The 12,990-nt window shown below is 58.3% G+C and overlaps 1 protein-coding gene across 1 annotated transcript; it reads left to right on the forward strand.

Moving 5' to 3' along the window:
- Positions 1-1,779: 1,779 nt before the first annotated feature.
- Positions 1,780-5,814, forward strand: CHPF (chondroitin polymerizing factor; the record flags this gene model as incomplete). The annotated part of the gene is made up of 4 exons (XM_080621349.1): positions 1,780-2,090; positions 3,140-3,704; positions 3,871-4,053; positions 4,552-5,814. The coding sequence occupies 4 exons, from the start codon at positions 1,780-1,782 to the stop codon at positions 5,812-5,814; spliced, it is 2,322 nt and encodes a 773-aa protein (XP_080477475.1).
- Positions 5,815-12,990: the final 7,176 nt, after the last annotated feature.

Here is a 12,990-nt window from a genome sequence, read left to right on the forward strand (position 1 = left end):
TTTGCATTCAGCTCCATCTCCATGCAGTTCCCCTGACCGCAGAGGCTTATTTCTGAAAACTTAAGTACTTTCTTTGACCTGCACCTCTACCTAAATACAAGCTCAGATCAATAGAGTTGTTTCAGAATGAAACCTCTCTTATCACTAGTGTAAAAACATGTGGGTTTGTATAACGTGACTAATATTCAATGTTCCAACCTGTAAAAGAAAAAAAAGTATTTCTAACACGTTTGTCTGCACACAGAAAACAGGCAACTTTGGTTGTTTATGATTATGCCTGCTTTTGTCCATGGAAAATATCTACTCATTTATTTCTTCTGCATCCTTTCCCTTCTGGCATCAACTCGTCCCACTGTGTTCCCTCTGTTTCTAGTTTTTATATGTCCTTCATTAAACTGCCATCCACGTGCCTTTGCCTATTGCTTGTCTTGGTCTATTCAGGAGAAAAAGACCTATGAAAATGAGCCGAGCTTGGATGATGGTCCTGTATCTCTGGGGGGTGGGATGCTGCCAACCGATTCCTGATGAAAACAGGCTCTGTTGTTCCAGAAAATGAGAGACTCTGAAGCCAAGCAGGCTTCCGCCTGCCCTCAGTGCCCTGCCGTGCTCTGTGGCCACTGCTCCCAGGGAAGGCAGGCTGTGTTTCATGGAGAGGGTGGGATAGGCTCCCCACCAGCCAGAGAATATCCAGAGCACTTGAGAGCCCCCAACGGCTGCGAGGCTGCTAGAAATGGAGCCACGAGCTGGGAATCGGCAGAAAGGCCGGGTCCTCTTCCTTGTCCTTATTCAGTAATGCCTGGCGCCGAGCAGCCATGTAAGGCTGCTGGCCTTGAAGCTTCTGGACTGGATCATTCCAGTGCTCTTTGTGTGTGGAAAACTCCGCTTGGAGCCGGTTCCTCCATCTCTGTCTGCTTGGGGCTCTTAGGCAGCTGGCAGGACAGTGACTGTGTGCTGCAGACAGCTCATAGTGGGACAGTGAACCGGCTCCATCTGGCGGAGCTCACCTCATTAGCCCTGTTTTGGGTTGCAGGATAAGCGTCCCGGCCGCTGGGATCTCCTGCTGCTCTGCCACCCTCCTCCTGCCTGGCACAGTGCACCACTCTGCGCCCAGCTACCTTCAGTAGCCCGTAGCTGTGCTTTGCCACTCGGAGCGTCAGACAGCCACCTACACCGCCACGACCACCGGTGGTCTCCTGGGGACACCCAGGTCCCGTCTGCGCTTTTTGGAAGACCGCCGGGGCAGCGATTTGAGAAACAGGGTGCTTCAAGACCACCACGAATGCTCCTGCCCGGCGGCACCCGCCCGCGTAAATCCGCCTTTAAGTCGGCTCAGGCACCATGTCCCGGCCGGCGGACGCGCCTTGTGCCTCCTGAGCCGGAGGCCGCTCTCTGAGCGGGCAGCCAGGCCGGTGCCAGGCACCGAGCAGCTCCGTGGCGAAGCTTCCCGGGCCTTGGAGAGGAGCCCCTACCCGAGGGTCCCACATCCCCGCCCTGCCCCGGTCCCGTAGAGGAGGGCGGCGAAGGGGTTGCGGGGGGGGGGGGGGGAGGTAGAGGGGCAATCTGCTTGATCTCCTAGCAATCCTCACACCGCCCCCCGCTCCCCGCCGCTTCTTACCTCACCGCCCCGTGACGCGGCGGTGAGAGCGTGGTCCATTGGTCGGGGCTGGGCCGCCCGCGGTGACGCGCGGCGGGGTGGGGCCAGGGGGTGACACGTCGGACGGCGGCGCCGCCAGCGGGAGCGGCAGCTGGAGCCGCCACCGGTCCAGTCTCGTCCCGGCCATGCGGCTGTCGCTGGTGCTGTCGGTGCTGCGGCCCGCCGGGCCCGTGGCCATCGGCGTCTCGCTGGGCTTCACCCTCAGCCTGCTCAGCGTCACCTGGGTGGAGGAGCCCTGCGGGCCGCCGTCGCGCATCGCCGACTACCCGCGCCCCGACGGCGGCCCCGCGCCGCCCCCCGGCCCCGGCAACACCAACGGCAACGCGGCGCGCAGGCCCAACGCCGTGCCCGGCGGGCTGGGCGCCGATAGCTGGGAGCCCCGCGTCGTGCCATACCGCCCGCCCAGCCCCGGCAGGGCCGCCAAGAAGGCCGTCAGGTGCGGGGAGCCGGGCCGGGCTGGGGGAGCTGGGCCGCCAGCGCCGGTCGGGTTTAGGTGGGAGTAGCTGCGGCCGAGCCCGGGGTGTCCGGGTGTGGGCGTGTGCTGGCCGAGCCGGTGCTGGGGCGCCTAGCTGCCTGCCTGCTGGGGAGCTTTAAATGTGACTCGGGGATGTGGTTTCCCACACCCTGCAGCCACTCAGGGCTGTGGCTTGATTTTCCCCCTGCAAGCACTTTTTCCTGCTGCTTCCCTTCCTTCTCTCCGCTTCCCCATTCTCCTTATCCCTTCCATCCCTGTCTGGAAGAGCTTCATGCCCCCACTGCTGTCTTGTGCAGAGGTTGCCTCTGCTGTGCAGAGGGCGTGCCCTGTCATGCACGGCCCTAGCAGGGTCCCCTTCCGCGGTGGCATGTCCCCACCCAGCACTGCAAACTCCAGCGTGCCCTGGGGTCGTCTGCAGCCTGTCCTGGCACCCCCGGGATGACAGGGAGCAGGCAGTGAAAGGGCCTCCTTGTCCCAGCGAGGCGGTGGGTGGACGGATGCAGGGGGCTGAATGGGGCCAGTGTGTGCCAGGCGGAGGCTGGGGGCCGGGGTGGGGGTGTCACTTCCTGCCGCTGCACCGGGCTGGGAGAATTAAACCTGAAAGTCGTTGTGACTGGGGCAGCGGGGGGCCGTGGTGGGGAGGAGGCACAGCTGGCCCCATGCAGACATCAGCGCTATCCCTGTTAGAGCTGGGTTGTACAGCCCTGTTTCCCTCTTTAGCTGTGCTCAGCCTTTTGCAAGCCTCTGGTTTGAGCTGGGCTGGCCAGCTCACAGGAAGGGAGGGTCCCCCATGGTCTCAGGCTGGGGGGAACCCCAGCAGAGTGCTCTGCTGTGCCCCTGGCCCAGGCATAGTTGCAGCCAGCACTGTTGATGTGATGTCTTGTGTGTGTGGTTGAAGCCTGGGAGGGTTTCTGCAGGGTAGCCAAGGTCAATCCTGTTGGGAGGATGGGGAGGTGCAGGCCGAGGTGGGGTGCAGTACTCTAGGGCCAGATATTCTCTCCCTCCTGCAGGACCAGGTATATCAGCACAGAGCTGGGGATGCGGCAGCGGCTCTTCGTGGGTGTGCTGACCTCCAAGAGCACACTGAACACACTCGGAGTGGCTGTCAACCGCACGCTGGCTCACCGCCTGGAGCGCCTGGTGTACTTCACTGGCACACGAGGCCGCAAGGTGCCCCACGGCATGACAGTGGTGACGCACAGTGACGAGCGGCCCATCTGGAACATGTACCAGACCATCAGGTACCTTCTGGACCACTATGTGAATGACTTCGACTGGTTCTTCCTGGTGCAGGATGACACCTACACGGAGGCACATCGCATCAGCCACTTGGTCGCCCATCTCAGCATCGACACCCACCTCTACCTGGGCCGCCCCGAGGAGTTCATTGGTGGGGACACTGAGGGACGCTACTGCTATGGGGGCTTTGGCTACCTGCTGTCCCGCAGCCTCCTCCTGCTCTTGCAGCAGCATCTGGAGAGCTGCCGCAATGACATCCTAAGCGCTCGGCCAGATGAGTGGCTTGGCCGCTGCATCATTGACTACACAGCCGTCAACTGTGCTGACGAGCACGAGGTAGGTCCTGCAGTGGAGATGGCCTTTGAGAGCCTGGTTCTGGCCCAGTGTGTTTACCTACCTCTCTGTGGGCTCCTATGTCCTGGGGGTACCAGCCCTTGCACACTTTCATCCTTTGAGCTTGCTGTACTGGCAGCTGGCCGTGACCCATCTCTCCCGGCTGCAGGGCCTGCGTTACCACTATTTTGAGCTGGGGAAGAATGCAGACCCGGAGCGGGAGACCGACCTTCGTTTCCAGAGCGCCTTCACTGTCCACCCTGTGCTGGATCCCCTCCAGATGTACCGGCTGCACAAGTATTTTGCTCAGGTGGAGCTTGAGAGGACATACCAGGAGATCCAGCAGCTCCAGGTAAGACCTGACTTGGCTGTGATGGTCTGGGCATTTTTGGTCATCCCTGTGGGCTTTATGGTTGCTCTGTGTAAGCTCTCTCCTCTGAGGTTTTCTCACCTGGACCTGCTGTAGGATGGGATCAGCTGAGCCTGTGTGGTTGCAGGGGCAGTGGTGCTGACTGGAGGGAATCTTTGGACATGGATGGGTCCTGGAGCAACAGTGGTGGTTCAGGGTGAATGGAGCCAGCAGTGTGCTGAGGTCTGCTAGCAAAAGCCAGGTGGGGTGGGGGAGGGCACAGATCCTACCAGTGGAGGTGTTGTGCCATATTTAGGGTGCTGTTCGGAGCAAACCTGAGGTGCTGGACAGGAGTCAGGCTGAAGGCAGAGTAGTTCTGGCACTGCTTTTGGGCCAGGAGTGGCTGATCTCTGAGTATCAGAAGTTAACTTGCCTGCAGCCAGAGCTGGAAGACTACTTGCACCCGCCTTGGCTCTCACTCCTCCTTCTCTCCTCTTGCAGCTGGAGATCCAGAATGCCAGCAGCCTATCTGCTGATGGGGACCACATCGCCACATGGCCTGTTGGGATCCCACCCCCTTTCCAGCCCAAAACCCGCTTTGAGGTGCTGCGCTGGGACTACTTCACAGAGGAGCAGGTGTTCGCCTGCGTGGATGGCTCCCCCAAGTGCGAGCTGCATGGTGTAGATCTGGCAGATGTGGCCGATGTGGTGGCCATGGCCATGGATGAGCTGAACCGCAAGTACCAGCCGGTGCTCCATGTCCGCAAGCAGCAGCTGGTGAACGGGTACCGACGCTTTGACCCCACACGCGGCATGGAGTACACGCTGGACCTCCAGGTGGAGGTCGTCACTCAGAAGGGCCACAGCAGCTCTGTCACCAAGCGTGTGCACCTGGTGCGGCCCCTAAGCGAAGTGGAGATCATCCCCATGCCCTATGTGACGGAGGCCAGCCGCATCAATGTCATCCTGCCGCTGACAGCCCACGACCGGGACTATGCTGCCCGCTTTCTGGAGACATATGCAGCGGCCGCCTTTGAGAGCAGTGAGAATGCGGTGCTCACCTTCCTCTTTATCTATGACCCCTTCGAGGCCCAGCAGGTCACCCAGAATGACATCTTTGCGCCTGTGAAGGCACAGATCACAGAGTATGAGCGCAAGTATGCAGAGGTGAAGATCCCATGGATAAGTGTTAAGACAGATGCACCCTCCCAAATCAAGGTCATGGATATCATCTCCAAGAAGCATCCTGTGGACACACTTTTCTTTGTGGCTGGCGTGGGGACAGAGGTCACTGTTGACTTCTTGAACCGCTGCCGGATGAACACCATCAACAACTGGCAGGTCTTCTTCCCCATCCACTTTCAGGGCTACAACCCTGCCATTGCTTACCACAACCAGGTACCGCCCGCCACGCTGGACCTGCAGCGGGAGACAGGGCGCTTTGACCGTGATGTCTTCCATGAAGCCTGTTTCTACAACGCTGACTACATGGCAGCACGCACCCGCATGGTGGGTGATGTGCAAGAGAATGAGGACATCCTGGAGACCCTGGACATTTATGACATGTTCATCAAGTACTCCAACCTCCATGTCTTCCGGGCTGTGGAGCCTGCCCTGCTACAGCACTATCGGCACCAGGCCTGCAACCCTCGGCTCAGTGAGGAGATCTACCACCGCTGTGTGCAGAGCAGCCTGGAGGGCATAGGCTCTCGCTCCCAGCTGGCCATGGTGCTCTTCGAGCAGGAGCAGGGGAACAGCACCTGAACTCCATGGCGCAGAGGAACTGGCCGTGTCCTGCCATGCCCACCAACCTCTTCTGCTGCTCAGATATGTCTTCCTCTTACCAGCGGCTGCAGGGATTGTTGGTGCCCGAGCTCATGACTAGCCCCTCTGGGGCTGCCCAGGCTGGGGTCTGGCAGTCTGGGGTCCTTCTGGAGTGGCCATGGCTGTGCAGACCCCGGGGCAAGGCAGGGTCAGCATTGCTGAGCTGTGAGTTGTCATGCCTGGCTTCTCACCCCAGAGCTGCTGTCCACCAGCCCCATCCCTCTGTCCTGCCCCTGCTGCTCAGTGGGGTGGCAATGGGCTGCCCTGTCCCTTGCTGTCCCCTGTCGACAGGGTCACAGTCTAAGTTCCCCCTGCTGCAGGATGATGACTGCTATGGGGATGGGGTGATCCCTCATGGTTTTCCCAGTGTCGTCAGACAGGGCTGTGCCCTTTGCTCCCTCAGAGCATCAGCCTCATAGTGCAGGGAGGGATATGTCTCTGCACCTGCCACAGGCTTGGACAGTGGGATGGGGCACATCCCACCTCAAAAGAGCAATAAGGAGATTGGTCTTGGGGTTTTGCCACTTGGCAACAAGCCAGAGCACTCCCAGCTGGTCAGGGTGGGGAGTACTCGGCCTGCAGGGCCAGTGGGTGCAGGGGATGCCGGAGCGGATCCCGCTGTATTCACGTGCTGTGAGCTGCTCCCCATGGGAACCATGACCCAGGCCATTTCGGCCTTCGCAGTATCAATAGGACGTCGGAGGTCGCAGCCCTCGGACAAGAGCTTCCCCACAGAGGTGGGAGCCCTCGCCACTGTGGGGCTGCCCTTGGGGTCGGGGAACACCAAGGTGCCTGGTGCTGGTGGGCACAGCAGAGGGTTTGGCTGTGCATCTCCTAAGGAGAAAGCGACTGAGGAGCCACTGTCTCCTCCTGGTTTGTATTTAATAGTGGGGAGAGGAGGGGGGAGGGATGCATTTACACTAATAAAACAGAGAGATTAACGATTTGGTCCAGCTGGTTCTTCTCTACAGCTCTTCTGGGTGTCCTGCTGGGGGTCTGTGTGGTGTTTGGTGCTGACTGCTTGTACAAAATGCGGCTGCAGCTGGCCAGACCACTTTCTTGCAGGGATGCTCCCTTCCACAAGCCACCTGCAGCATTCTCTGCCTGAGATGGGACATAACTGCCTTTCCTTAGTGAGGCCAGGGGAAGCCCTTCTGCTTACGGACAGGCTGGCAGGCACGAGGTCAAGCAGACGGCTAGAACCCCTGGGAGCTTGCAGCAGGAATCCTGCACCTCCTCTGATACCCAAAGTCCCTGGGGCTGTCACTGCCTGCTACCAGTCACTGCAGCAGGATGCTGAGCCCCTTACCATGGGAAGCCCCAGTGCCCATGTGCTGAGCTCTTGGCAGTGCTGTGTCTTTCTGGTGCCATAAATTCATGGTCCCACTGACCAGGTTTCCAGCCCTCGCCAGCCCCAGCTGCAGGTGGAAGAGCACCACAGTGATGGGCTAAGGCAGTTGTGTGTCCTCCCACATGGGCTGTCACCATAACAGCCTTTGTGGGTTGCATGTGAGTAATGGGGGATGCCTGGCCCATGTCAAAGCAGGCATCCTCCATTGGGGTTGGGTGCCCAAGTAGAGTGAGCTCTGCCCTCCAGCATTTGAGTTCAGCTATGAAGGATACTCTTGGACTAGAAACCACATCTGAGCACTATGTTTAAGTGTTAGGGTTGGACCTGACCTTTGCGCCTCAGCTTCACCATTTTTGGGGCTTCACCATTTTTGGGGCTTCACCATTTTTGGATCTCAAGGCTTCTCAGCATCTTGTGGTTTCCAGTTCTGGGTCAGAAAGAGCACCATGGTACTGCCCCACACTGTTTTGCCACCTACGGCTACTATTTGCATTACAAGGATGGGGAGTATGTCCCTGCCCATGCTGCCTGCTCCAGGTATGATTTTCATGGCTCTGCATGCTCTTCCTTCCAGCCCTTTGGTTGTCACGTTTTACTTGTTTGAAAAACACACGTATCAAAGAGACGTCCCCAAGAAGATTAACTGAACCTACTTGCTGTTAGTTATCAAGGCTGTTAGTGCTCAGTGAAATTCACAGAAAGCCCCTGGGCTGTGGGGCATGCCTGCCCTGAAGACACCTCATTCATAGATTCCTGCTCCAGTCTTCATATCCATGGAGTAGGAGCGTGTATGTTTAAATATAATTTTATTATATTTCAGGCGATAACTGTTAGCTTGCTGCAAGTATTTCTATTTTTGATCTCCCCCAAATGCATCCTTAATTCCCTTTAAATGCGAATCTGGGACAGAGGGAGCGAGGCGGATGCAGGTGGATTGCAGATACATTTCTCCTCCGAAAAACAGGCCTAGGAGTTGGATGTGATTAGACGTTAGAAGAGTATCCAAATGATAATAAAACAAACCTACTTCAAATCAAGTTGGCTGCAAAAAGAAACCCAGAATTGTATTTAATTGTTGCAAGATGATCTAGATGGAGTTGCTTTTGCCTCCTCATTGCTGTTTGCCCAGGCTGAGTTAGGGTATTTGCATACTTAACATCCCCCCCCCCTCCAATGTACACAGGAGCAAATGACTCTTATTGCTGCCTTTCAAAAGGAGCTGGCGGGGTTTGAAGCCACTTCGGTGTTTGCCAGGTTATCTGCAATGCCAAAACATGCCAAAACCCAGGAGAAGGATGTGAAAATCTTTGGGATGAGGTTTGGTGACAGGAGCAGGCTGATCTGCTTAGCTAGGGCTCAGAACAACCTTTGTGTGACTGGGTGAAGTATATGGGCTCACTGGGCAATGGCAGAGACCTGCGATGATGGGGACACGGGCACAATCATGCTGTGCCCTCCTCCTGCTTGCACAGGGCTGGCAGGCACAGGCAGGGCACTGAACCAGGACAGTGTTGAAAGAGATAGGGTACTAATGTGGGTGGCTGAGCAGACAGGGACGTTCTGCCGTCCTTGGGCAGATCTGACCAGTACTGCCATACAATGTGTGGGTGTTTTGGAAGAGGGTGTGAACCGACAGTTCATAGCAAGCACCCTGAAGTACAAGAGGCAGGCTGGGTGTGCTGGAGTTGAGCGGGTGCCTGCCTCCCCTCTCCCTCCTGCACCATGTCAAGCAAAAAGACTTAAAACTGGGGAAAACCCAAGCTGCTGCTGTGCTGTTCTGCCCCACCTCTCAACTTTGTTCCTCTGTGCAGTCATGCAGGTGCCTCTCTGCAAATGCAGCAGTGCGAGTGGGGAAGGCAAAACCTGCTTCTCTAGCCCTGCTTGGGTCACTTCTGGCTGCACTAAACCCCTCGGCAGAGTTACTTGAGCTCTGGCAATGTTAATCATCTCCATAGCTGACCTTTGGGAGGGTGAAGGAGGCACGGCCGTGCCAGGAGAGGGCCGCAGAGCCGGGGGAAGCACAGTGCCCTTTCGACAGTGCCTCGCTGTCTGTGCCGCAGGAGCAGCTCTGCCAGCCGCAGAGCAGGACACAACTCCACCTGCAAGCTAAGGCAGGAGAAGCTACTTTGCTTAAGGAGGAACAGCCAGGGAAATGCGGGGCTTTGCCTGCACCGAGTGCCCCGGGTGACAGCCTAAGACACTGCCGAGCCCCTCCAGAGGGTGTGAGTGGCTTTGGCTTTTCTAGCCAAGTTCAGGGAAATCAGAGCTTTTTGATAAAGAGGGAAAGAACCAGTAGTTGTAAGTGCAGGCAGGGTTGCTGCCAGCGTGTGCTTCCCACGGAGCTTTCCCTGCATGGGGATGTGAGCACACCCAGCTATGCCTGTGGACATCTCTTCTGGGGATACACAGCCCCAGCATGGGCAGACTGCAAGGAGCACAAAGCCCTGGGGACAGGGGGGAGAAGCAGGCAGCTCGGTTGGATTTTGATTTTAATTGCCTCTTTGTTTTTTCCAGCCTGCTTGCCCGCTGTCAGGAGCTGAGTGCTGGAAAACGAGGGCTGTGTGTCCCCTGCCTGGCCTCACTGATGGGCACCAGTCCATTTTCCCAGCAAGATGGCTGTGGAAATGGCCAGGAGCAAGGCAATGAGCTTGGCACCTTCAGGTCATCAGGAGATGCTGAGGGTCACTCCTTTGTGTGTCACTCCAGGTGTTGCTGCCTGTCACCACTAGCATCTCTGTGCAGGAGGCACTTGGGGAGGAGGTGATAGCAATGAGGCATCATGTCCTGTTGCACTCCAGAGCTCACTTCCAGCCCCTCCACTCCCAAGCTGGATGGTTTGCTTTCTTTGAAACACAGCTTGTTCCTGGGAACAGCTGTAATTGTGGTGTTTAGTAGTGGAGGCACAGTGGGAAGTGCCCAAGGAGATGTCCGTCCTGTGGGCAGAAGGGATCCTTGCTGGCTGCTCCATCCTGGTTCCCCCTCCCTGGTGCTGGCACAGCATCCCACAGGAACTAAGTCTGTCGGGGTTGTCACCTCCACGGTGACAGGAGCCGTTGCCAGCACAGCCGGTCCTGCTGTGGTCAGGTGCCTGGCAATTGTCCAGAAGGCTGCACTTGTTAAAATTAAGGGCCTGTTTCACTATAGTGGATCCCCTTCTAATTATCTCCAAACTACTTCATGTGGTTCATTACAGGTGATTCAAGCAGTGCAGAGCTGGTCTGACATAGCTTTGCAGCCCAGAGAACCCTGGGTGGCAGCGGCCCTCTCCGATAGCCTTTGGATGGGCACAGTGCGGGAAGGGGCACTCAGGGGCCACAGTGCTAGGGTTTGGGGCTGGCCCTGGAGTGCTAAATCTGGGTTGTGCCCCTGGTCCTCCTCAGCCGAGCACCTTCAGAACCAGGACATCAGGCAGAGCACAGGCAGGGGGAGATGCTGGTGTCACTTCACCTGCCCATCCTGTCTGGAGGTGGTGGAAGACCCTACAGGAAGTGTCATCTCTAGGTGCCACCAGGAAGTTGCTGAATGAAAGAACAGAGGTGCTGAGAGAAACAGATCAAAACAACTTCACATCAAATCTTCGCTAGGTCACCACTACAGGGCTCCCAGGACCTGTCCTGAAACAGTTCTTCTGGCAGCCTCAGCTGGCAGTGGGGAAGGCTTTCTGCAGGCAGAGATGTTCACCTTTGGGTGACTGGGTACGCTGACTCTCACCATGGCCAGCACACGAGTGCAGGGCTGTTAAGTGCTCCTTGGGTCCTACCACCACCTTCTCCTGAGGTGGGACCAGATGCCCCATCTCTCTTCCCCCACAGCCCTCACAGGCAGCTCCAGACATACTTGTGCCTCTTTATTAGGGAGCATTTTTACATTTATAAAACAGTGGTGCACATCTCTCACATTCACCAGCATGAGGACATTCACACTGGCCCTCCTGCTGTGGTGCCCGTGCCCGTGCTCCCCGCTCAAGGCTTACTGCTCCCGCTGACAGGGAGGCAGCCACATCCTGCACCCCCCTGCCCGCTGCAAGACACGTTCATGTAGGGCTGCCCGGCATGGTCGTGGCACATCCCTGGGTTAATGCGTGGTACCTCTCTGGGGACACTCCTGTGTGCAGATATGGGGGCACCCTGTGGGGAGCTGGCACAGGGTGATCTGGAGAGGGTTTCCAGAGAGCACCACTGTGCCTGCCCTGTCAGGAGGCTTGCTGTTTGTCTCCCCATGCAGGGGGACATGGGACACAACACAACCAGCTGTTTGCACTGATGGGGAACATGTTTCCACATGGATTCATATTTGGGGGGGAATGTTGGGCTGCGCATACCCAGAGCCAAGGCTGCTGGGCACATCACCAGGTCCCTGTCCTGCATCTTTCACATGTGGGACCTTGGAGGCTGCAAGGACAACAGCTTCTCCTGCATGTATGGCTTTGGCCATGGCATGGCATGGCCGTGTTCCATCTGTGGGCACCGAGGATGGGGACCAAACTGGTAGGGCCAGGGAAAGCCTGGCTCAAACCCAGCTTCCCCCAAAGGTCCCATATTCCTGCCCTGGGGTCCCCCTCTATTCTGTGGATGTGTATTGAGGGGGGCTTTGCCAGCCTGCCCCCCCTCCTGAGATATTTTGGGGCAGTTTGCCCTGCGCTGGTGTCTGCTACAGTGGAGGGGGAAGAGGCAATGTCCAACAGGACAGAGGGAGTGTTGTGGGTCCTGCCATCTCTGGGCAGGCAGTAGCTGCAGGTACTGGTCCTGGCTGAGGCTTTGGCCAGTGGGTTTGGCTGTGGCTGTCTGGGCAGTGCTGGGCATGGGGCACCCTCCTAACCATGTATAGTCTTAGGGAGGCACAGCGGGTGCTCAGCACCCGGGGGGTGGGAAAGTGGCAGGGGGTACGTGCACAGTGCAAGAGAGGGGTGACAGGCAGGGGAGCAAGGGCAGGACCCCCCTGCATCACCTGGGTGGGCCTGGTGGCTGCACCAAGGGACGAGCCGCTTTGGCCAATACCTGGGTGAGGAGAGGACGGGTGGGCTGGGGCTACAGTGGGCTGGGGCAGGAGAGGGGTGGGCAGTAGTTTTGCAGTGCTGCAATGACGGGGGCTTACCGGGGGCCAACACTGGGGGGGGGCAGTCACAGTGCAGGGGTCTGGATGGGAACTGCAGTGGGGGGCTGCAGCTGTGGCAGGCTGCAGGAGGTTGGGGAGGGCGGGCAGATGTTTGAGGGTGTCACAGTGGTGGTGCCATGCAGGTGTGGCTGCAGGTGGGGTGTCCCTGGACTGGCCGGGGGGGACTGTGCTGCTCAGATACATGCCCTGCAATGCCACTCTGCCCTGCTGCAGGAAGAGAGGGGGGAATTGTGTGGTCCCTGGGCACGGGGAAAGCTGCCCCAGGTACGTCTCTTTCCTGGGGGGGACCATGCAGGGCAGAGACTCCCACCCTGGAGGGGCCAGGAGCCCCCCCCACCCAGGGAAGGGCTTGGAGGGGCCTGCAGGAACCACAGCTTACCCCCAGAATGCTCTGCACTGCCTCTGCCCTGCACCCCACTGCTCCCCCAATCTGTCCCAATGTGCCCATTCCCCTCCATGCCATGTGCTTGAAACAGGGCAGGGCCCATGTGCTGGGTGCAAGTGGAGGGGACAGGCAAAAGGGCTGGGGGGGGCACTCCAGTGCCAGTGCCTCGGCAGCTCTGGCAGCATCGCCGGGGGAGAATGGCACAGGCCAGTCCTGGTGGTGGGGTGGGGGAGGCAGGGGCCTGCACTCGCTGGACCCGCTGCCG

This window comes from Psittacula echo, assembly GCF_963264785.1.
Source record: "Psittacula echo genome assembly, chromosome: 6".
NCBI classification, from domain to species: Eukaryota; Metazoa; Chordata; class Aves; order Psittaciformes; family Psittacidae; genus Psittacula; species Psittacula echo.